Raw genomic sequence first — 25913 nt, forward strand, 5'->3', positions numbered from 1 at the left:
CTTCAGTGAACAGTATCTCTCTTAATCGCCTGTGATACTGTTTTAAAGCAGTGTTTGGACCTTTAGAATAAGTTATTCTGGAAAGAATATATTCTATAGCAATACATTCAAATGGTTAACAATTATATTTCCATTATTATTTTATATGCACAATACAGCAATTTGTGAACAACAAATGGTTCATATGTGAGACTATGCTAGCAAAACTGAGTGATGGAATTTCACCAACCCTGCAGTTTGTCGAAAATTCTTCTCACTGGGTCAAGCACTGATGATGAATTATTCAGTGTGGCCATGGGCAGCAGATATTCCTAGTGGGAGTGAGACAAATATGTGGGAGAAAATTTAAATCTACCCTAACTCGACCATACACAAAATCAGTGCTTCTCAAAGTGGGGTCCGTAACGCATATAATTATCAACATTTTTATTATATTAATCATCAAGTTTTTTTTGGTCACTTCAGTTGAATGGGTTTAATCCAAATCTCAATAACTCGAAAACAAGAAAACTATACATGTCAATTTGGAACTAATGTGTGGTGTTGTTGGAAAGTTCAAGGAATAGAAAGCTCCAATAAAGAGCCAAAATTTTATAATACGCATTTCAATAATGAAGCTAATATTTGAATAGTTGGATTATGTGCTAAAGGGGTCCATGGAATTTATTTTACAGATAAAGCAGTGACTGTCTGCAAAAAGTTTGTGGAACTCTACCCTAAATAACTGTATTTGTGGAAATTGTTTTATCCATCATGTAGTCTGGGATGGATTTGGAAAATTCTAGTCTTCAGATTTTGCTAGTTTTCAAACAGATGCAGCAATATCAAAAAATTCACAGCAGAAATGTGTTTATAATTACACTGTGTACAACCAGTTGTTAAAGGTGACCAAATGCATGTCACAAAACATCAAAATGACACCAGCTTTGACTTTAATTAGGGAAGCATAGACCTGCAAAAACCTGCCACATGAAAAATTCAAAAAAGACTAAATTATTAAGTTCTGTCTTGAGCCCTTCCAAAATCACCATCATTATGTATTCATGCACCTTATGAATATTCATTATGTGTATAAGCAGTCTATGTGGATACCATATACAATATGCATTTATATATTTCTAGGGAAATTGACTGGAATATTAATCTGCCTAATGATTGAGATTTGGAAATCTCTTTTCGGGATTTTCTTTAAACCAGTACAGAAAAACAGCAGCAAGTGACCTAACAACACAAATTATTGTTGGATGAGTTAGTACATGATGTATAAAAAAATCCTGCTCAGTATTGGGCTATGCAAAGATACACAGTATGTCTCATTTCAAGGTACAAATCTACGGTCATGTGATTCTGTAAACGTCTTGCAGTCTCAACCAGCACTGAAATAAATGCGACTGGACATTATGACATTTATAAATCCAGGCAATTAACCCTAAATTCAGACATAATATAGTAAAGGTCTGTTAGTGATGTTTTTTTTGTAAATGTAAACTATTGGGGGGAAATTTAAGAAAGATTCACTCACACACAAAGTACTATTTCTCACGATGTTGTGCAAGGTCTGATGAACTCAGGCTGAATATTATATTAGCTAAATTAAAAAAAAACATACAGGCTAGCACTTAATAGTGTTGACCTGGGTTACACTTATGCCTTAACCTTTCTTTTTTTTTTCCCCGTCTCCTTTCATTTGAGCCTCGAGACATTAGATTCAGAAAAGCAGACGTGGACATCCTGCTCACCAGACCATAATAATTAAGGAATCCTAATGAGCAGACTTCTGAACTTCATGTGTTTCTATGGCGACTGGGAGGCTGTAGAGCTCCATCTGGGTTCAGAAGTGACATCAAAGAGCTTTCCTAATAAATAACATATAGTCTATGTAGTATGTACTGTATAAATACTTAACTTAATTTTAATAATTTAATCATTTTTTTATGTGCAACAAATAATGCCTCTTTTCATGAGAGTTGCCAAATATTAGATTAGCACTAATGGGCTGTCCATTCTGTGTGTTAATTAACCCTAAATCAGCCATGTAAGCAATGCTGAATGCAGCCATACTGTGATTTCCCTTACTTTCCCATTTTTTCCCAGGTGAGAGTCAATGTGCTGTTGTTTTTGACTAATTACACTGTTGGACCAAATCCACTGATCGTGACTGGTGGTAATGAGGAAATGAGAAAAAGACAAATGAAAATATATATTAAGAAATACATAATGTTTGTTTTTGAAGGAATAGATTAGCAGAAAATAGAAAATATACACATACACATTTCCCCCTTAAGTAATTAAAAACTCAGTCAAGGTTTGGTGTCCAGGGTTTTAGTTACAAGGCTAATGTAACTAAAAATTAACAGAAATCTAGCTGACCCAGAATCCTTTTTATATTTAAATTAAGTAATGACACACAGAGTTGGTGATGTGCTTTAGGACACTGTATGTGTAGAAGAATGTACAAAACTTCACTGTGTAGCTGAAGGCTGATAATAGACTTGGAAGAGAAAACATGCCACTTTGTCACATCCAACTTGTTATTTTCTAATATTGGGATGCTCTGGCAAGGATTGTCTTCCATTACCATGGCTACTTATCAGCATTTAATGAGGTTTAATTAATGAGGATTTTGCATGTTTTGTTTACTTATAAGGAATCTATAACTGAGGCTAATTAGTATTGAATTCAAGACTTTTTTTCTGCCATATCGCGGGTGTTGTGAGGTGAATGGACTGTATGTCGTGATTCTCTTCTGCTTCCAAGTTCTCCCACGTTCTGCACTCTTCAAACAAATTAGAACTGAACTCCATGGTTAAATCCGTGGCATTCATTTTTATTATTTTATTAGAAATACAATGATGATGATGATGATGATGATGATGATGAAAATTGAGATGTTTGTGATATTAGGCTGTTTGGGAAAACAGGAGGACATAGGGGTGTTTATATTATTACATATTCATGTATGATCCTGCCGCTGTTAATGAAAGTACTGGTGCAGACCATTTCCTATCCTTGTAGTTTTATGGACATTAAAACAGTAAACAACTTATTATGCCACATGATTATCATTATTATTTTAATGGTCCTGAAAGGACATGTTTAGGCTTACTTTAAAAATATAATTACATAGCTTATTGATATTGTTTCAAGCAGGTATATAAAGTTTTAGACATGCATTTAAAGAAGTGCATTTCTGGTGATATTGACTTCTGTTTGTTACTTATATTAGCCTCATGGCTTCAGTGCACCACACAGGTCTAGGCTGATCGACTACACTTGAAGAAAAAAAAAATTACTTGTTCAACTATTCATTTTGAATTAATTAGGAATAATGAGCCATTGAAGAAAAAAAATGCCATTTTGAAATTATGTCAACAATGTTTTAAAATGACTGTGAGTGAAGAATTTAAATTCATATTCTATACTGTTGATATTGATTATTGTTATGTTTGTATATTGTTGATTTATATATATTGTATATACAATATTGCTTTACAATATTGCTTTTCATGTGATTATTTATTTCATAATAGACATGTCAACATGGATGGAATTTCCCACCGTAGGCTGAAAGATTACTTTAATTTGCTGGATTTTTTCACACACCATGTACATTTCATTAACCCTTATGTTCTTCCCTTTCCCTCGCTTCAGCAGAGAAGCTTGATGCTTGATGTTGATGCTTTTGTTACCTCCAGACTCGACTACTGCAAAGCGGTTCTTTACGGACACCCTGTGCAGAATCTTACCAAGCTGCAGTATGTGCAAAACTCAGCTGCTAGCATTATCACCCACACAACACACCCATACTGCAAAAGTTACACTGGATCCCTGTTCCCTTTTTTATTCTGTACAATATACTTCTTCTGGTCTTTAAGTCTCCGCATGGTCACACCTGCACGCACGCCTAGATCCTCTAACCCTCACCTGCTTTGCTGTCCTTTCCTCTTGCCTCCACAGTTGTTTAAAACACAACTAAAAACACATCTCTTCCACCTTGCATTTGCTCACACCCAATGACTCTTGCACTCAGCCTTATTGTGTCCTTTATTGTTTAGTCTGCTAGGATTTATGTCATAGTTTTATACACACATTTGTGTTTTTTTTCCCTTTTATTCTTATTTTTCCCCTTTGGTTACTTTTATTATTCTATTTATTATATATTAAATTTGAATACATATACAGTATGTTTTTCTTACTACTGTAACTGCATGGTTTTTTTTCTTGTAACTGTACAGTGTCCTTGGGTACCAGGAAAGACGCTTATATATAACATATTATTGGCAACATCTGAACTGAACCTCGGTTTCACTGCTGAGTGCGAGGCACCTGGGATGAAAATCAATACCAATTCTGAGAGCATGGTTCAATCCCAGAAAAGTGTAAGATGCTCCCTTCAGATGAAGGTAGAGATTTTGTACCTGGCAGAAGAGCTTAAGTATATTGGGATCTTATTCATGAGTGAGGGAAAAAGAGAGCATGAGATTGACAAAAGGATCAGGTCTGCAGTAGCAGTGTTACGGTCGCTGTACCAGTCTGTGGTGGTGAAGCAGGAGCTCAGTTTGCTGATGAAGCTCACTGTTTACTGGTCAATCCTCTTCCCTATTCTCACCAAGGGTCACAAGAGCCTCAGAGATGCTGCTCCTCTGAATTGAGAAGAGCCAGTTGAGGTGGTTTGGACACCTTACAAGGAGGCCCCTGGTCTGGTCCTGCTAGAGCTGGCTGGATGGATAGATGGACAGACGGATGGATGGATGGATAGATGGACAGATAAATAGATAGATCACTTTATTAATCCCAGACGGAAATTTACACATTACAGCAGCAGCAAAAGAATAGTGTTTGCAGTAAGAAATAATCAAGAGTAATCAAATAAACATATTCAGAAAGATGATAAAGACTAGTAAACATAAAGTAACTATAACTGTAAACGCCAGTCCTCTGAGTAAATGTAAGTGACAGTGCAAGTAGTAACAACAGATATGCAGCGAAGTAGATATGATCAGCAGAGCATCCACTATAAGTTGCATACTGCAACTATACACAACTTATATACAATTATATACAGCTGTATCAGAGACTTCGTACTGGACAGAGATGTTGGGGCAGATTCAGGACTTGCTGGAGATATTATACCTCACAGTTAGCTTGGGAATGTCTGGGGTTCTGCCAGGAGGAGCTGGAGACTGTGGCTGGGGATACAGACGTCTGGATGGACCTGCTGCACCAGGAAAAGTGGAAGGAAAATGAATGAATGAATGAATGAAGACATCAGAAGAAACAGGAAAGAGCTGCAGATACAGATAGAGTGGTATGCTGTATTAACTATTGTTCATTTGACCCAGCTAATACAAATTTTGGTTCCTCTTTACCAGAATCCTGGGCCAGTTTTATCTATTATTGTGGTAAGAGGTGGGATTAGGTGGAGGCGTGGTCCCAACTACACTGCATCCACTGTCACTGAGACTAAAAGCTTAATCCATCTACCCAACACTGTACAAATAATGCAATCAAATGACCCAACAGGCATTGGGGTGGAACACATAACCCAGTATTTGGAAAAGTCTGAGGAGAAATGAGGATTTGGGTTAGTGAGTGTGTATTTGGCCTGACACAAGCTCTGTTTTTTTGTGTCCTATAAAGAAAAATGGCTTTTTTGGAAAAGGAGTTTACTGTGAACCAGAAACACATGGCACTGGTAAGAACGTCATCACTGATCACTGCACTGTACTCTTGTATAAGCAACATATTTTTCACATGTATGACGTAAATCTCTTCTTACAGTCGCTTATGTCTTGTACACAATGCAACACAATGAGAATGCAAATGCAAAAGTTTTGCGAGCGAACACAAAAGCATTGAAATATAAACTTTCCTCCCATCCCATATTTTTTTCCATCACCATGTCACCATGCTCTGTAGAATTGAGCCTGTGACTGACAATCACAAATTGCTGAGGGAAAAAAAGAACACTTTTTTTTTTTTTTTTTTTTAGATGAATAGCATTTTTCAGGCTATTGCTTATTTTGGACTGACTAAATGGTGACCCATCACAACCAATCACAATTAAGCTGCTTGGGAATCAATCAGAATGAACGCATTACATGAAGTCACTGGTAGTTTTATGAAAAGGTAGGGACTTTCACATGAAGTTTTGAGGGAGTGAATTTGCTAAACTAAAAAGCAGACTGGACTTGACAAGAAGATATTGTGGGATGTTTTCCTTGTTTATTTCATTTTCCTTTTTTTTTCGTTTATTTGATTATGTTCGTTTTAGTTTTACCCAAATCAATATGATAATGATGACTTTTACACACTGTAGCTCTGTGACGTAAACATGTTATTCTGAGAATAAGTATTACGACTTTGTTGTGTGAAGAAGCTCTAAGAAGGCAAGCCTATCTTGTTGGTCTGTCTTATTGTGGACTTGTGTTTGTATTTAACCTGAGTGTTTTTAGAGACATGTCAGACCAGACCGGATACCAAACATACTCCAGAGACATAGAAACCATCGATGATCAGACTGTTATTGCATATCACTTTCTCTTGTTTATGTCAATTTTTGTGCGCACTTAATAAATCTCCCTTACTTCTACAACCTGGCTCTTGGCCGGTCTCATGGTTCCTGATTCTGACTACTGAAAGATTTACAACAGTATGAATATGTAAAATTTGTTTTCTGTTATAAAAATGATATTACCTAGGGACATGCTTATACCTTTCTTCCAAACTAGCAAAGTAAGTGAAGGCCTATTAGAGGATTTATTTCATTTTTTTTAGGCTAAAACATGTGTTTTTAGGCCGATTTCCACTTTTGAAATAAAAGCCATCATCTGTCTGCTGCTAAATAATAACACTGTTAATCAGAAAACTTGCCCACCATCTACTGGTCAAAATGTAAAATTGTAGAATAGGTGAAATACAGTCCAGAAAAATGGTAATGGACATATAAGTTAAGAATGTACTGTATAAACGTATAATGTATTTTTCTGTTTATTTTACTTAATAACAGAAAGGGGGCAATAGGATATGACTTTCATTATAAGATTTTTAATATAGAACCTAATTTTTTTTTTGATATGCAATTACATAAACTATAATGTTGTAAAAGAGACTAATAAAAATAGCAGGGCAAAATGACACAAAGTAAACACTGACCTCGTGCACTTCTCCTTTTCATTTTAAATGTGTATTATGTAAAAGCTGTTTGTGAGTACCTTATGCTCGCTCAGGAGGAAACAAGCGTCAACTTATTGTGAGTATTTATTTTATTTCTGATTTTAATGAGTTCTTATGAAAAAATTCACAGTTGTTGTGAGTGCAACATATGTGCTATACTTCTGGTGTAGGAGAGAGAAGGAGTGGCAGCACCGGTAGAGGAAAAATTAAGTAATTAGCACTTCAGGATGTTCACACATAAGAAGTCAAGTAAAAGCAGTGTTAAGCCCTATTCAGATTGGATTAGTTTATCAATCAGTGCAACGTCTGTAATAATATTTGATACATGTCTCCTCTGTGATAAAACTCTTGCATCGGAACAGCAATAAATTTACCACAGGAGGAGGTTCTGCAGGTTGGATTTTTCTACAAACCCTGATGTTTGCATCAGGTGGACATACGATCACGCTCCATTCACAGCGTAGTGTCCAAGCAGTCAGAGAGGCACTGGTGTAGGTGCACATCACCTGTAGCGAGAGAGAGAAAGACAGAGAGAGAGAGAGAGAGAGAGAGAGAGAGAGAGAGAGGGAGACGATCAAACAGTGATGCGTTCATGAACTCTCTCTCTCACACACAAACACGCACCCCATTCATAGCCAATAGACTGTACTTTTTTTTGCCTTGTTTTTTTTCCTTCTTCTTCTTCACTTGTTCATCTTATCAATTGTTCTCTGTTTTTTTTTTATTCCTTGTCCATATAAATGCTTTGGCAATACATTGTACAATTTTTCATGCCAATAAAGCTCATGTGAATTTTTAAGAATGAGAAAGAGACAGAGAGAGAGAGAGAGAGAGAGAGAGAGAGAGAGAGAGAGAGGAGGGGGGGCACTGACAGAGAGGGAGAGAGACACGCTGACAGAGAGAGAAAGAGAGAGAGAGTTAGAGAGACTTGACTTTTACTTTCCTTTATTTTAACCATTCATGATGTGTCCACCATTTTTACATCAAATAAATAGCACTTTTAAATACCTACTTAAATAAATGAATAAATAAATCAACAGATTTTAAAATATCAATAGTTGATTGCATAAATAAAAAAGGTAAACCTACCTTTTCATCCAAACTGCAGTTCAAAGACAAGAGAGAGAGAGAGAGACAGAGAGAGAGAGAGAGAGAGAGAGTTTCAATGGCAGTTGGCAGCAAAATAATCAGCTCCTGATTTAACATTTTTACCAGAGAATGTATTGTATATATATGTTTTTCATGACTAATTGGATACTAATTGGATACTTAATATTATTAAGGTAAGACCTCTAGAAAAAGTAATTATTTTTATTGATATCAACTAAAAACGGCATATAATCAATACATCAAGCTGACTGCTAGCCAAGCTAACATTCCGTGGCAGTTAATTCAGTTGAGAACAACATGGGCCTACCTAAGGCTGAGGCATTTTTCAAAAATGAAGAGGAGCTGGAGGTAATATATCCAGCAGAAGTTAAATCTGCCAAAGACAAGAAAGAGATGAAAGAAATGATCCTGAGAGAGGACGCAGAGATACTCTTATCTGACTACAGTGGACCAGAAGACAACAGAGTCCTGTGTAACGTGCTCTTCTTCACTGAACACCCATCATCCTGGCACACTGTCCTCTGCTCTGCCATGACATGTATGAGAAAAGGAGGCATCAGCAAAGGCAGACATCTCACCCTGGAAGGAGACAACGACACAAAGCTGACTGTGAACCTTTATCACAATGGCACAGTCATGGTTCAGGGACCAGAAACCAGCCTTAATGAATTCCAGAGGAACTTCAGAAACCTTAAAAGGGAGGTTCAGAAAATTAAGAAAGATTCTGAAGTAAAGAGCCAAGCAGAAGATGTGCCTGGCACCACATCAGTTACCATCTCTGACGCCAGCTCAAGAACACATGGACACACCAGCACTCCTACGTCTCCCAAGATAAAGGCCTTGAGAGATAACATCACTGAGCTGGAGCAGGTCCTCTTCCTGTTTAAAGAGGAAACTAACAACAACCTTCATCAGCTCCTGAACCTGACCAGCCACCACAGTATACAACAACTTCCACAGCTCTGCTCTGCCGTCAGACACCTAGAGGAGGCCAATCAGGAGCTGCGACAGGGGGTGAGGAGGGTGAGAGAGGAACTGGCCAGAAGAGAACAACATGGCCACACACTGGAGAGACTGCTGGAGGAGACCAGAACCCAGCTACACACAATACAACAGCAGCAGTGTGTCAGCACACAACCCCACAGCAGCCCCACAACCACAACTCAACACCAGAGGCGTGTCAGCACACAAACACACAGCACCTCCACCCCTGAGTGCTCCACAAACTCAGCTCAACAGCAGCAGAGTGTCAGCACACAGTCTCAGAGTCCCTTCACCCCTGCAACTTGTCTGTCTCCTCAAGCCCATCAGAACCTCAAGAGGAAGGACAACAGCAGCAGCAGCAGCAGCACTCAGATTCATCCACCGTAAACAACATCATCATCCACAAGCAACGGCAGAGAACAGAAGAGAAAAGACAACATTGTCATCCTCTGCGACTCCAATGGCCACCATCTTGACCACAGATGACTGTTTCCGGGGAGATCAGTGAAGAAGTTCTGGTGTCCCACCTCACACTCTGCTTTAAGACTGCTGCGAGACGGTGCACTGGGTGCCCTGTCACACATTATTATTCACACCGGAACAAACGACCTCAGCACCAGAAGGATGGACGTCACAAAAGCCCTGTCCAACGTGGTGAGAACAGCTATCAGGATCTACCCCAGAGCCAAAGTCATCATCTCAACCCGTCTACCTCGCAGAGACGTACCACAAAGCATCATCAACGCCATCAACGTGGAGATAGCTAACATCTGTGCTCCAATACCGAATGTTCACATAGCCATCCATCAGCATATCGCACATCAGCATCTCTACGACCATATCCACATCCACCGAGAGGGCATGAGAATGTTTGCAAAAACAGCCCTCAGAAAACACATCCGGAGGAGAGAGTTGGGCAGCTTCCTGACAGTCAGAGGAACAGCTACGCCGCTGTAGTGGCACGACGAGGTAGATCAGACCCAAGTGACCTTATCCAGATAAAAATCAGGCTGAAAATTATATGTGACAATCTATTAGCTTAAGTACACAATGGATCTATAGTCAAGAATGATCATTATTTCTTAATGACTTGTTATTCGTTTATTTATTAACTTATTTATTTTGCTTATTTACTTATTTGTTTTTTAAATGTAACATTTGTAAAATGGATCCACTCACTGTATTTCTATATATTCTCTATATTACCTTTTTAATTGATTAATCTATATTTTTACATGATTGTGTCATGAACTCATACATTATTCTGGTAATTACAATAATACTCAATGTCATCATTTAAAATAAGATGTTATAATATTCAAGGGATGTTCTCTTCAGCTTTTGGGGAGAAAATTACTAACTCTGATTTTGTTATTATAGTATATAGTTCAGATATAATCATATTACTTGAGACATGGAGTCGTTTAGAGACTCCAAATCCTAGACTCTTAAAAACTACAGAGAGCTACATATACCATCAATCAAACAGCCTAATGTTAAAAACGGAAGAGATTCAGGAGGAATCATAGTTTGGTTCAAAGACCATCTGTGGCATTATATTCAACCTGTGAAAAAAGGGAAAACACATATTTGGATAAAACTGGAAAAAAAAAGAGCTTTTGTGTTTAGATGAGGACCTGTACCTATGTGCCACATATATCCCCCCGTAGGAGTCGCCTTATTATAATGAAGACATCTTCTCAACCTTACAGTCAGAGATCATATACTTTCAGTCTGTAGGCCCAGTTTTGTTAATGCGGGATCTGAACGCTAGAACAGGGAGAGAAGCGGACTACATTAGTTCAGATGGAGACAAATATATTAACAGTTCACATATGTACCAACAAAACCGTTTTACTAAAGCACGACAGAATTATGACAACACAGTAAACAGACATGGAAAGCAAGTCCTGCAGCTCTGCAAAAGCCTGGGTCTAAACATAGTTAATGGCAGAGTAAAGGCTCTGGGTCGACTCACCTACTGTTCCTATCTGGGCAGCAGCACAGTAGATTACGCCATTACAGATCTAGACCAAAGTAAAATCAGTTATTTCACAGTGATGCCACAGCTACCGTTATCAGACCACAGTCACATAGTCCTCAGTCTCAACAGGTCAGCGAATATTCTGCCATCTTCAGAACAGAAAGTTAAACTATACCCACTCCCTCCCAAATTTATATGGAGTAAAGTCAGTCCTGCCCAGTACGAAGCTGCGCTCCACAGCACCCAAGTTGAGAAGATGATAGCCTCATTTCTACTGACTTCATTTGGTGAAGAGAAGAAAATGATCAATTTAGCAACAGAACAATTAACTACAATTTTCTCTACAGTGGTCAGAAAGTGGCGCTGAGAAAAAGAAAACATTACAGATGTAAAAAAGAAATTGCTAAAGCTGGTTGGTTTGATAAAGAATGTCAAAAACTAAGAAAAGAATTACGATCATTATCAAATAAAAAAACACAGAGACCCTGCAAACCAACAAATACAAGCCACATATCAACAAACCCTTAAAATATACAAGTCACTGCTAATACAGAAAAAAGCTGATCACATGAAAATAAAGCTCAACAAGATTGAGGAGGCAGTCGATTAAAATTCTTTTTGGGAATTATGGAATCATTTAGATAAATCCAAAGAAGCTAAACACATTCCCATCCACGACCTAAACTGGACTGGACATTTCGGAAAACTCTATTCACAAAACGAACCAACTCTTACCCAAAAACACCTGACCTCCAAATTACATGAGCTAGAATTCACTACAAAAGAGCAGCTAAACCATTTAGAAAAGCCCATAGCATTAAATGAACTAACAGGCAAAATGAAATCCCTAAAAAAATAAAAAATCCTGTGGCTTGGATGGAATATCTAATGAGATGCTGAATCTCTTACTCAAATCAGGACACTTTCCTGAGATGTGGAAAGAAAATCTAATAACTTTTTTTAACAATAACAATTTTTAAACAAGGTGAGAAGTACGACCCAAACAATTATAGGGGCATCACAGTGAGCAGTAACCTCGGAAAACTATTCTGCTCTATTATTAATGACAGATTAGTTCAGTTCATTCGAGAACACAAAATTCTAAACAACTGTCAAATTGGATTTATGCCTAAACAGAGAACATCAGATCACATTTACACACTCCACACACTCATACAAAAATACGTTCAGCAGACAAAACAAGGAAAAATATTTGGCTGCTTCATTGATTTCCAAAAAGCCTTCGATTCGGTATGGCACAATGGACTTTTCCTAAAAATGATCCAAAATGGAATAGGAGGAAGGACACATGACATGGGAACAAACGCTGTGTCAAAATCAATGACAAACGGACTGATTATTTTGGTCAGACGAAAGGAGTCCGTCAAGGCTGCAACCTCAGCCCGACTCTTGTCCTGTCCTGGTCTCACCCTCGAGGGCAGAGAAATCAAATGCCTCCTGTATGCAGACAATCTTCTGCTCTTGCCACCTCATGAAGAAGGGCTACACCAAAGTCTCTCCATTTTGGAAAAGTACAGTAATGATTGGGCCTTACCAATAAACATGGAGAAGTCTAAAATCATGATCTTTCACAAAAAGCCTCGTCTTGCTGACAAAAAATATGAGTTCACAATTGGAGGAACAATTCTTAATCATGTCACCTGTTATTATTACTTGAGTCTGACAATCTCAGCCTCTGGACAGTTCAATACTGCAATAAAAGATCCGACGGATAAGGCACGCAGGGCTTTTTACAGTATAAGAAAACCACTGTTCAAATTCAACCCACCCATTAAACTGTGGCTGAAAATCTTCGATAGCATCATCAAACCCATTCTTCTGTATGGCTGTGAAATCTGGGGCCCCAAATTTAAACTAAACTACGAATCATGGGACAAAAACCCTGCTGAAATTTTCCACCTTGAATTCTGCAAAAACATCTTGGGAATTCACAGAAACGCCTCTAGTCTCAGCTGCAGGGCAGAACTGGGCAGATTCTCCCTCCTAGCAGAAATCCAGAAGAGAACAGCGAAGGTCTGCTTCCATCTTTCAGACACGCTGACAGATAGCTTCCATCACAGTGCTTCCACTTACAGGAGAAAACACCCAGAGAGTGACCCCATGCACTATTTAATAGAAAAACATCAACCCAATTCAACAATTCAGTTTAAGTATTTAAAAATGAAAGAAACAGAAAAAATAACCCAGGAAGAATACATTCATGATTGGCAGCACAAAGTAGCTCAATTAAAGAAATTAACTTACTTCCACAGTATAAAATCTGATTATAAATTGGCACCTTACTTAATCAAAATTAAAGACTATGGTGAGAGAAAGCTTGTGATGAAGTATGGTCTGAGTGAGCACAGTCTGAGTGTAGAGACGGGCCGACACACACAGAGCCGGAGAGCCAGAGAGCTCAGACTGTTCTCACTGCGCAGATGGAGCCATAGAGGACGAGCTACACTTTCTCACCGAGTGCAGCAAATATCAAAATATTAGAGATGCTTATTTCAACCAAATAACTCTCGTTTCACCTGAATTCAAGCATACAAGCAACTTAGACAAACTGTTATATTCTGGGAGAAAAGGAAAAGTGGATCCACCTGGCAGTGCACTATGTATCCTCCTGCCATCAAACGAGAGAAAAAGGCTGATCCCTCCTTCCCATCTATAACTGCTCTCTGTATTCATTTATTTATTTATTTTATTTTAACCTACATGTATAATATGGACATGTATACGTGTTTCCCCTCAATTTTTTTTTTTATCTGTATGTCTGTATAATATATTTATTGCTTTGGCAACATTGTGATGTTATACAGTCATGCCAATAAAGCTCATGTGAATTGAATTGAATTGAATTGAATTGAGAGAGAGAGAGAAAGAGAGAGTTGACTTTTACTTTCCTTTATTTTAACCATTCATGATGTGTCCACCATTTTTACATCAAATAAATAGCAGTTTTAAATACCTACTTAAATAAATGAATAAATAAATCAATAGATTTTTAAAATATTAAAATAGTTGATTGCATAAATAAAAAAGGTAAACCTTTTCATCCAAACTGCAGTTCAAAGACAAGAGAGAGAGAGAGAGAGAGACGGAGAGAGATTGACAGAGGGAGAGAGAGAGAGAGAGAGAGAGGCACTGACAGAGAGAGAGAGAGAGACAGACAGACAGAGAGGCACTGACAGAGAGAGAAAGAAAAAGAAAGACTGAGAGAGAGAGAGAGAGAGACGCACTGACAGACAGAGAGAGAGAGAGAGAGACAGACAGAGAGGCACTGACAGAGAGAGAAAGAAAAAGAAAGACTGAGAGAGAGAGAGAGAGAGACGCACTGACAGACAGAGAGAGAGAGAGAGAGACAGACAGAGAGGCACTGACAGAGAGAGAAAGAAAGAGAAAGACTGAGAGAGAGAGAGAGAGAGAGAGATGCACTGACAGAGAGAAAGAGAGAGAGAGAGAGAGAGAGAGAGATGCACTGACAGAGAGAAAGAGAGAGAGAGAGAGAGAGAGGCACTGACAGAGAGAAAGAGAGAGAGAGAGAGAGAGAGAGAGACGCACTGACAGACAGAGAGAGAGAGAGAGAGATGCACTGACAGAGAGAAAGAGAGAGAGAGAGAGAGAGAGAGAGAGAGAGAGAGGCACTGACAGAGAGAGAGAGAGAGAGAGAGAGAGAGAGAGAGAGGCACTGACAGAGAGAGAGAGAGAGAGTGAATGTAGTAAAGGCGCAATAACGCGTCACTCTGTAGGTAAAGAGCAGCTCTTTCTCCGGAAATTATTTGAGAGAGTTTTGAGAGATTTTTGTTTTGTAGCTTTCGCAAAACCAGTGTGGACATTATAACCCGTTTAGCTCTGCATGTCTTTACGCACAAGTTGTCGGTGTGTGTGGGCAAATGGACAAGGTGTTTTCCTGGAGACTCGGAGTCTTCCTGTCTCTCACTGTGCTGCGGCTTTTCCCAGGTAAGAGGAACATTTTCACTCCTCACCTCATCCCTCAGAAGTAGTCCACAAACCCTAACGGCTCCTCTCCTGGCTATCTGGAAGTTCCACTGAATTTCTGAGTTTAGCAGTTAGCATTAAAACCACAAAAAAGTCTACAAACAGAGGAGTGGGACAAGATAAATCCGTCGTGACTCATTCAAACTAGCTAGCCTGCTAGCTCCATACAATTAGCAGCTCACACATCATCATGAGAACATGTCAATACGCACGACGACGTGTCATGCCCTGAAAGTGCACGTGTGACCATCATGTGATCACATCTGGAAAAGAAAATCACATCTGAAAAATTAATGTGAAGAATTTAAATATGAAAAGAAATGAATCATTGTGGGGCTGCATGTGAAAATAAAGCACATGCACTACATGTGAAAATGTGCAAATGTGTGCAACATGTGTCAAAAAACTACATTTCACCTGTGAATCATGTTCATGTCACTTTTCTGTGGGTTTATTATATTGGAATGGGATGTGTATCACAATTTTGAATATATCAGCATATTTTCCCTGATTTTGTGTTGAAACTCACTGCACCTTGTCTTATGTCATCATGTGGTTTTCCCTGATTTTGTGTTGAAACTCACTGCACCTTGTCTTATGTCATCATGTGGTTTTCCCTGATTTTGTGTTAAAACTCACTGCACCTTGTCTTATGTCATTTTGTGTTGAAACTCACTGCACCTTGTCTTATGTCATCATGTGGTTTTCCCTGATTTTGTGTTGAAACTCACTGCACCTTGTCTTATGTCATTTTGTGTTGAAACTCACTGCACCTTGTCTTATGTCATCATGTGGTTTTCCCTGATTTTGTGTTGAAACTCACTGCACCTTGTCTTATGTCATCATGTGGTTTTCCCTGATTTTGTGTTAAAACTCACTGCGCCTTGTCTTATATGTCATCATGTGGTTTTCCCTGATTTTGTGTTGAAATACACTGCACCTTGTCTTATGTCATCATGTGGTTTTCCCTAATTTTGTGTTGAAACTCACTGCGCCTTGTCTTATATGTCATCATGTGGTTTTCCCTGATTTTGTGTTGAAATACACTGCACCTTGTCTTATGTCATCATGTGGTTTTCCCTGATTTTGTGTTGAAATACACTGCACCTTGTCAAATTTCACTGCAGTGTATTTCATTACAAAATCAGGAGAAACCAGATGATGTAAACAAGGTGCAGTGTAATAATCGCACAACTGGATATCACAATTTTGAATATATCAGTGTATCTGTTTACAACAGCAGAACAAGTATTGAATCATGTGGCGAAGAACTGCTACAATCATATTTAAAATCGACTTGTTGAGAGGCAAGCTGGTTGTTCCCTGATTTTTGAAATATATTGAAATACACTGCACCTTGTCTTATATGTCATCATGTGGGTTTTTTTATATCATTATACCAGTATGTCCTCACACCCTGACCCCACACCATGACACATTTCTCTTAATCTCTAATTTTCTTGTCTTGAACATTAGTATTTTTCATTACCAAAACCAGAGACTGTTTACTAAATGAGTACATTTATTTATTAAAACAATACAGACTGTTTTCTACATTAGTATTTTTCTTTATCAAAACCTGTAGAGACCATTTTCTGTTAAAAATTACAATCCAATTGCCCTGATTAATTTCTAGCACAGATGAAGTCAAAACAAGCCCGAGAATTGCCGTGGCATTCACTTGCAAGGCAAAAATAGAAATTCACAGTCCATCCCTGCTGTCATAGCTAACCTGCGAGTGCTTACTTTGGGTTTTGATTTTATTTTTCATTACTGAAAAATTAGAGAAGTGTTTTTTTTTTTGTTTTTTTTTTAGGAATTTACTTTTCTAGTAGATGAACTGTGCATCTAGAATTTGTCAGAGGGTTTAAAAAAAAAAGGTATGATTATCTCTCTCTCTTTCTCTCTCTCTCTCTCTCTCTCTCTCTCTCTTTTTAGCAATACTCCTGTATGTGTCCAAAACACATGTCCGAACACATGACCACTGAGAGTCCAAGCCCTCATGTCAATAACAAGTACACATATTTTGTGTATATTTTGTGATATTGTGTATTAAGGTTATTCACAGCTGAAGTTTGGAGAAGAGCCGCAGTTTTATAAAATTCCTTCCTTACAAATGTCGGATACACAACTAATGGATAAGCAATTAACGTGACTGAATGGTGAAAACAGTAAACTTTTAATGTTTAATCATTAATTATAGTGGCGTTTCACATGACCAAAGTAATTTTTAGCGAAACGGACGCTAAACAGGTCAGACCTCGGTTTTGAATTTGATGCAGGGACAATAAACGCTTACGTGCCTGTTCATTCCTGTTTAAACATTCATTTTGTTGTTGATTTTTTCTATAAAAATCTGTTTTTTTAAAAAAAACCTCTTTCTTTATGACCTAATGTCTCTAGCCCTGTAGTCTCTGGTCCGATGAGCTGCCTTCAGTTAAATAATTTACATAAATGCCTTTGAATGGATATGCTAATTCGTGCTACATTAAAGGGCTTTTCAAACTGTACGGTACTGTTACTGTGTAAGTGTTTGTCTGGGGAAAATAAAAATCATATTCTTAGATTTTTGACTCACTGTGAATCAGAATGGAAAATAGTGACAGCTCTGGCAGGTGTAAAGCACAAGCCTGTTATTTGAATGACGTGAGTCAGCATGAACAGCAACCACTTTAGTTTGTCCCTTTTATACACACTGATGCCATGCTTTAACATTCTTACAATAAAAAGAAATGTAAGTTCACTGCAAAATAGCAGAACCTAGTAAGCAATTCTGCATAACATGAATGTTCTTCATTGTTTATAATGATGCAATCCAGCTTAGCCTCACAAATGTAAGATGAACCATTTCCAACAGCATCAACAACACACTCAAACACTGGCTTGATGTGTTACTGCATAAGCTTTGCTTTTGTTTCTTGTCACCTTAAAGTTTCAGCTATATTTGAAAGCTTAGAATAAAGGTTAAATAAAGGCGGTTTCACCTTTAGGAACTTTTTCATCATACAAATATCATTCGAGAATTACTGATAGTAATCAGTGTTGCAGGTGTATGAATGGAGATTTTTCTTTATTTCCTGATAGGGAATTGTCCCAGACCTCCATTTTGTTAATCACTACTACTAAGCAGTAGAAAAACCAGTAACCTGGGCATCTGGAACAAGCAGATTTTGTCTCTGGTCTTTTAGGTTTTTTTTATAGTTGCCCAAACTATGAATAACTATGAATAACATGTAGGCTTAACAACTACACTGCAAAACAATACATCTTAGCAGGTGAAAATGTTTTGGAGATAGTCACATTTATCTAGTATTTCCTAGCCTAAGATTAGAATAAACCAAATATAAGATTATTACAATAATCCTATTTTACACATTTTTTAAAACTAATTTCAAGCTTGAAACTGGTCTTGTTTTGTTGGCAGACTTCTTTTAAATTTTATGCATTTATTTCTAGAAAGAAGCAAAATTATCTGCCATCTGAATAAGAAAATTTAAAACTTGACACATGTAAAAGCATCTAAATCTAATACGAAGTGTTAGATAAATTTGCCCATATTTGAGATATTTTCACTTATATCACCTCATATTGAGATACTAAGACTTTTTTGCAGCTCAGAAAGAAACCTACTCATTATTTGACTTTCACAAAACAACAGTTTTAGTGATATGTAGCTATATTTAAACATAAAGCGCTTCACAGTGGTGCAGCACTGCTTGATACTGAAACTAGTCATTCCAAATCCCAAAGACTAGTGCATTACTGTGACGGTAGAACAATTTTACCACGCGGAGTAATTAACATGTACGGATGACAGATGATGTTTACAGATCAGGAACATGCAGGTATGTGGAAACACTGACAAAACCAAACCACAGCGTATAGCGGTCATATAACTCTCCTGCTTACCACACGCTGTCACATGTAGAGAAAAAATAATGATGCTAGCCATATCTTTTACGTGTGATGTGAGGACAGAACACCACACGACCCGCTGACCTTTTGTCGAGGGTACACACATGAAGTTCTACATTAAAATCTTTGTTAAAACATACTTGTTCCTTTCCCATAGTCTGTATTAATGTACTTATCTGTGATTAGATGACTACTTATGCACTTAACTAGATACCCGTATATTATTACATTACATTAGCTACCACGTTTTAGCCAAGTTAGTTAGGTTTCCAGGCAAAAAAAAAAAAAAAAAGACAGGACTGGGCAGAGCATTGGCGCTTTTAAATGTACACTGGACTAGTAGCTAATAAATTTATAATTTGTCCATTAGGGCTGTAACAATATACTCCGCTCACGATTCGATTCAATTCACGATACTGGCTTCACGATTTGATTCAATTTGATTCTCAAAATATTTTGAACAATTTTTTTAATGAAGAAAAATTATGACTTAAAAGACTCCTTTTTTATTTCTGAATCATACATAGTGCAAAAAAATGTGCATTATTGTCTGTATAAAACTAACTAAATAAAAATTACTATGAACAGAGGTTTCATATTGTAAACAAAATGTACTACAGATTCACCATATCCTAAAAATAAATAAATAAGGTTATACATTTTCCCCAAAATTTGATTGAATAGACAAAGTTTTTGATCCAGGGAAAATGATCGATTGAAAGGCATCATTTTAACTGGAAATAGAGCTCCAAAGTCGGCTAAAATGCCTGAATTCTGTGGCTTTTTTTTCAGGCACTGTAGATTGCAGAGGCATGGGGCTGGTGTCGTTTAAAAGCTACTGAAGAGCTCTTTTTAATGGTTATAATGTGGTTGTGTAACCATATAACCTGTAATGTGTGTCGGTCATTGCAATCCGGAGCAATCGGGCTATCTGGAGCTAAGGGCGCAGACTCGCCATCAAAGAATGCGATTATGTGACCAGCATGTCCTCAGTATATTTTAACTCCATGAGTTGCACAGATTAGGAACTATGGTATTCAAACAGTGCAGTTGCATTAGATGCTTAATTAAGAGAATGATGATTTCCACCATATGAATCTCTCATTTCCACGATGCACATTTTTTTGCATCGGGAGGCATCTTTACACCCCTATTGTTTACCCATTCCTCCAAGTTCTCTGCTTTAGTGTTTAGCTATAGGAATGTTTGCATTTTAATCTCTCATGGGCTTTTGATTTAGCTGTCTTTATTTTACTTACTAAAGCAATATGGCCCCAGGTGGAATGAAGGATTTAGCTTAGCACAGATGAACTGTTTAGGCTCTCTACACTTTGGCAGTGATGTATGTAAATCATTACAAGTTAAACAAGCCTGTTATCTTCTTAATGTTAGGGTTAATGACTTTCTGCATACCTGTGTTGGTTAACTCATTTCCTATTCATGGATTTTGTATTAGCATTTTGTTATCGCTCAGCACAGGCTTTAGTTGAATCACTGTGCCTAAATAAGACACAACATTGTTAACTGTTACTGTTGGAGAGAAATCCAAATGTCCATTTAGAAGTAATGCAGCTGTACTGGGAAATTTGCATAACATTTTTATTTACTATGTATAGTCAAATACATTTGAGCTCTTTAAGAAATGGGATTTAATATTCTACCGGATACATTGTACTTCATTTTCTCTAGTCACTGTGGTGCCATAAATGTCATTCACATGCACACAGGTACATTCCTAATGTAGAGTATTAACTGTTGTCAGCTGGTAACATTATTATGTGTGGGTGTTTTAACATGACGTCTGGACTCAGCTGGGTTCAGACAGTTGGGTCCTGCTGTTATATTAAGAAATCCACTCTTTTCATACTGTTAAAAGTCCCTAGTGATGACTGATCCATCTGTGATAACAGAGAGGCTCAGTTCACCCGTGATCATTATAAAAGCCAGTCTTCAGTACAAGAAGCAATTATACTGGCTCCCTGCACAGCATGGAAAATTACACACCAGAAAAAAAAATGTTTCACTTAATCAAGTCTGTCCTGTTTCAGCTGTATGCTGGAATTGATCTTACATATTCCACTTGAATAACATTGATTTGGACAAATGGAGCTTTTAATGAAGCAAAATGCATTTTATAACAAACAGAGTTTTGGGAATTTGGGAATAACATTCTTTAGTGAAATAAAATAATTAATAACCTTTTTATAATCAGAATCAGAATCAAAAATCTCATACAACATTGATTTGCCAACAATTGATTGATTTGAATTGATTAATGAACAATTGATTTTTTTGTTTTTTTTTACATTTATTAATGAACTTGTCATGCTTTTTAACCATTTATAGCTACATTTAACATTTGTGAGAAAAGTTAGTTCCTGTTGTCACTTACATTATAGCAGCTATACAGTCATTCCCTCATCCCTCATTATAATTACAGCCAGAACTGTCAGAGCCATGCTTTTGTAGAAAATTAAGCAACACCTTCTGACCAATCAGATTCGAGAACTCTCAGTGCTGTGGTATAATATTCATTTGATCATCCTGCATTTTCTCCTCGGTGAATGTTAAAATAAGCTGAAAAGCTTTTTTTTTAGTATTCCTACTTCCTTTTAAACAACTTTATACCGCAGCATGGTTAAATTCTCAAACATGATTAGTTAGAAGATGCGGCTTATTTTTGTATAATTGCACAGCTAGGACAGTATTTCCAGCTGTAACATGAAAACTAGGTATATATTAATGCACTTGTTTTAATACATTATCATTTCTGTAGTAACAGCTCATACACAGCAACTTGAATTGTGTTTTTTAACAAATTAGAAATGTATAATCATTGAAGTGGTGATGTGTTTGTTATGAAATTGGAAGGAGTCTTGAGTGTCAGTGGTTTGTAGAAGTCACAGTGCTTTGCAACGTTTCCCAAAGTCTTCAGGACAGAGGAGTTTGTGCTATCCAGTTTTATGGTAAAAGGACAAGCTGCGGTTTTAGAGAGAGAGAGAGAGAGAGAGAGAGAGAGAGAGAGAGAGAGGGGGGGGGGGGGGGGGGGTGCTGGAATAATGTAAGTGATAACTAACTTGTCTCTTAGACTTTAAATTTTAAATACAGTCATTAAAATGTGTGAATTATTGTTCATTAATAAATCAAACTTCGTAATTGTTGGCAAATCGCTGTAATATAAGTGGAAGAACACACTCCAAGCCAAAAATATCCACTCCCCTCCCCTTTGCTTCACACTACCCCTGGAGTGAATTAATTTCGTATTTGTGTTATGTGGTGTTCCTTACTTAGTGCTTAGCCTGAGAGACGCCATCATAGTTGAGTAGTACATGTTAGAGTCACTAAAGCAGTCATTCGCATATAATTCTAAAATTATCAACAGTTGCAACAAGTTACACATTTCGTCTTTCTTATGGAAGTGGTGAAACCCGAAAGTCACGACAGTAGTCGTTTATTTAGGCTGCTATAATCACTGAGCGGAAGACGCATCTTACACATGAATTTTTGCGCACACATTTTCACACGTGCGCACACACACACACAGGTGCTGCAATATCTTTAGCCCTGAAGCCCTTCATCTATTTCGCAGCCTGCTGGGAGTAATGATGCAGTCAGGGCAAAGGTCCTAGGAGTAATGATGCAGTCAGGCCGTACAGCTCCTCTGTACGTGCACACTGGCTAGATACAATCATGTCTCATGATCTTTTGATCGCTATGAAAATTGTGCGAGCTGTGGGCGAGGGCCGTGTTGATTTACAGCAGGTGGAAGTGGGGAAAGTGACCACAGTAATGAGGCTCTCACCCTGCTAAATGAGGCCACGGCTCCTCCTGACTTGCTCTATGTGAGGGCTGCAGATCACATCTTCCTAACGGCATGGAGTGTGTTTTTCAGATCAGATAGTATGAAGAATTTATGAATTTAAATCAAACATTGTATGCAGGGGTGGACAAATCATAAATTTATTAGTGAGCCAACCAGGCAAGAGAAAGCTCCAATGTGCTGCACAGTAATATGTCTCGGTTGCCTGGAAAAAAAAACAGCTAAAAAGTGGTAGCTAATGCAATGTAATCATTCATAGCTGGCTAGTTTTGTGAAATAATACAGACTAAGGAATGAGTAACAATGTTCGTAATGTAGCACATCCTATTTGACGCTCTCAACAAAAAGTCATCAGGTTACGATCAGTGTTTCAGCTATGAGATGTATTGTTCTGTCCTCGCATCACGTGTGAAAGATGGCATTCGTGTCAGGCTAGCGTCTTCATTTTCTGTTGACATGTTTGACTGCGTTTAAGCTTTTAAGTGCTGGCATAAAAGTTACATGACAGCTTTACGCTGCACTTTATTTCACCAGTGTTTCCACATAACTTTGTGGTCCTGATTCTGAAAAGATTATCTGTCTTTCATGTGCCCTAATAGAAATCGGTCTACCGTCAGCCAGCTCACACCTCAGCTGATATGCGTCGTGGAGTATGTAGTGGGATTTGTAACGAGTAGCAGGTGATATAGCTATGGCATCAAGGTCCGTCACACCTTCGTGAACCACCACCACATACACAAGAAATGAAAACATTTGTTTTGCTGAAGTCAGTAAGGTGTAGATTGTTTTTCTGGTTGTTGAACTTAAAAAAAAGCCTGGACACCAAATTTGCTTGTCCTGCGTGATTTGTCCATCCCTGTTATGGCTGAATATGTATTCCTCCATTGCTTGTTAGCAGCTTTTATTCATTCCTAAGTTTTTTTTTTTTTTTTTTTGAGTTCTCAAAATGAGTTGTTGAAGTATAGATATGCTTCCTCTTAGTAATTAGGCTTGTATCATTATTCAAAGGATGCACCATATTGTACACAATACTCTATCACTGTAGAATAACATTAACAGTATAGATCACAGGTCTGTCCTTGGGGATAGCCAGCAATTTTATTCTGTTCCACTTCCCGGACCAGGTAATCCAGGCTGAACAGCGATGATTGCCGGGTTCAGATGTATTAGGAGGTGAAGTAGATTAGAAGTGTGCTGAGGATTATTGAGTGGAACGTTTGCTTTAATGAACCAAGTCCAAACAATATCAGTAAACGAATTGCTTAGCAAAAAGGAATTGCTTAAGGAATGGCATAAAATATTTCTACAGATTTCTGTCCAAAGGCAATTTGGAAAATGCTTAATTAATTATGAATGCTTGATTTTTCCAATGTTGTCATCTAATAGCTTAATAACTATATAACTAGGTGTACATACTGTAGATAAGTAGTCAGGGTAATGTATATTGTATCATTTTACCTTTTTATATGGCTCGGTTGCTTGTCCAGTTGATGAAATGGTGTAATAATAACATATTTATAGTGTTTATTTTATTTGGTTTTTTTTTCTTTACTCGCCCACAGTCCTGTGCCATGCAGGATTGATTTCGTGGCCATGTGGGAGGCATGACCCAGGATTTAGTTAGGTGAGACACGGTTGAGTCAGGCTAATAAGGTCTAAAGGACTTGATTCAGCTGGCCAGTTAGGGACACTCACCAGATTAACATGCATATTTGTTGCTGAGCTTCAATCTCTTTTACTCTCTGATCCCCACACCTGCAGCATTGCCTGATCTAAATGAGAGATACTCTTCTGCCCTGTGTCTCCAGCAGTTTTATTAAATCTTTCACCCCTCCTCCATCCATCTGCACCTGACTGTCCTCTGTGCAGCTGCTCATCATCAGGCTTTATCACATTTGTCCAATAGAGCGGTTCCGTTATGAGAAATGGTCATGTCATAAATTTGAGCTCAGATCCTTTCTTCAAAATGAAATGTTCGTACCCCGTTGCTTTAGTCATGGCAATTAATTTGATGCTCGTGAGACTGGGGAAGGGTAAAGGAAAGAATCACAGTGCTCATCACCTACAAGAAGATGGAACTGGCCTCAGTCAGTCTATGAGTTCCCAGATCACTCTGGATGTATGTTATAATGAGGGGAATTGGATGTGCTGTTATAATGTGCCTTCATTCTATGCAAGTTAGGTTGATTTTAGACAGTGGTAACTCAGATTCTGTGCCAGTGATCAGACAGTTTTCAAGTTCAAAACTCAAAGACAGTCAGAAAACCACCTTGGCAAAGCCTTTAGCCCTCAACTATCCAGTTATACACTCACTTTACATTCACTTTATTAGAAACGCCATTCTAATACTGGGTAAGAAGCCCCGGCAACCCCCCCATTCTGGTTCATGTTGACATGACTGCATCACATAATTGCTGCAGATTTGTCAGCTGTGCAATAATGCTCCAAATCTCTGTTCTACTACATCCCAAAGGTGCCTTATTACATTCAGAACTCATTGTCATGTTCGTAGAGCCAGTTTGAGGTGACTTTTGGTGTTTTTGAAACCAAAGCAGGGTAATGCACAATTATAAGAGGGGTAAATTGTGGCCATAAAAGAATGCATATGGTCAGCAGCAATACACTGTGATACTGTGACACTCTGTGACAAGGTGCGACATTTAAAAAAGTCACACCCACATCCAGTGTGTGCCAAGGACGCATTCCCCACACCGGTACACCACCACCAGTCTGAACTGTTGACACAAGGCTGGCTGGGTCTATGGATTCATGCACTTGACACCACATCTTCAACTTCAGTCCAGTTTCTGGCTGTTTGTTGCACCATTCTGTTTAAGCTCTATAGATTGTTGCATGAAAATCAACAGCAGAACAGCAGTTTCTGAAATACTCAAACCAGCCCATCTGGCACCGACAACC

The 25913-nt window shown here is 38.0% G+C and overlaps 1 protein-coding gene across 3 annotated transcripts in view; it reads left to right on the top strand.

The window, feature by feature from the left end:
- Nucleotides 1-15010: 15010 nt before the first annotated feature.
- The window catches only part of esamb (endothelial cell adhesion molecule b), a 40872-nt gene continuing 29969 nt past the window's right edge, over nucleotides 15011-25913 (top strand). Inside the window, exon 1 of one of the 3 annotated variants that reach the window (XM_034310851.2) lies at nucleotides 15011-15220. In XM_034310851.2, coding sequence (XP_034166742.1) covers nucleotides 15154-15220 — 67 coding nt within the window. In that variant the 5' untranslated portion in view covers nucleotides 15011-15153. The remainder of the gene's footprint in view (nucleotides 15221-25913) is intronic. The other 2 variants (XM_034310850.2, XM_034310852.2) reach the window with 2 other exon arrangements.

This window comes from Pangasianodon hypophthalmus, chromosome 14 (genome assembly GCF_027358585.1).
Source record: "Pangasianodon hypophthalmus isolate fPanHyp1 chromosome 14, fPanHyp1.pri, whole genome shotgun sequence".
Lineage (NCBI taxonomy): Eukaryota > Metazoa > Chordata > Actinopteri > Siluriformes > Pangasiidae > Pangasianodon > Pangasianodon hypophthalmus.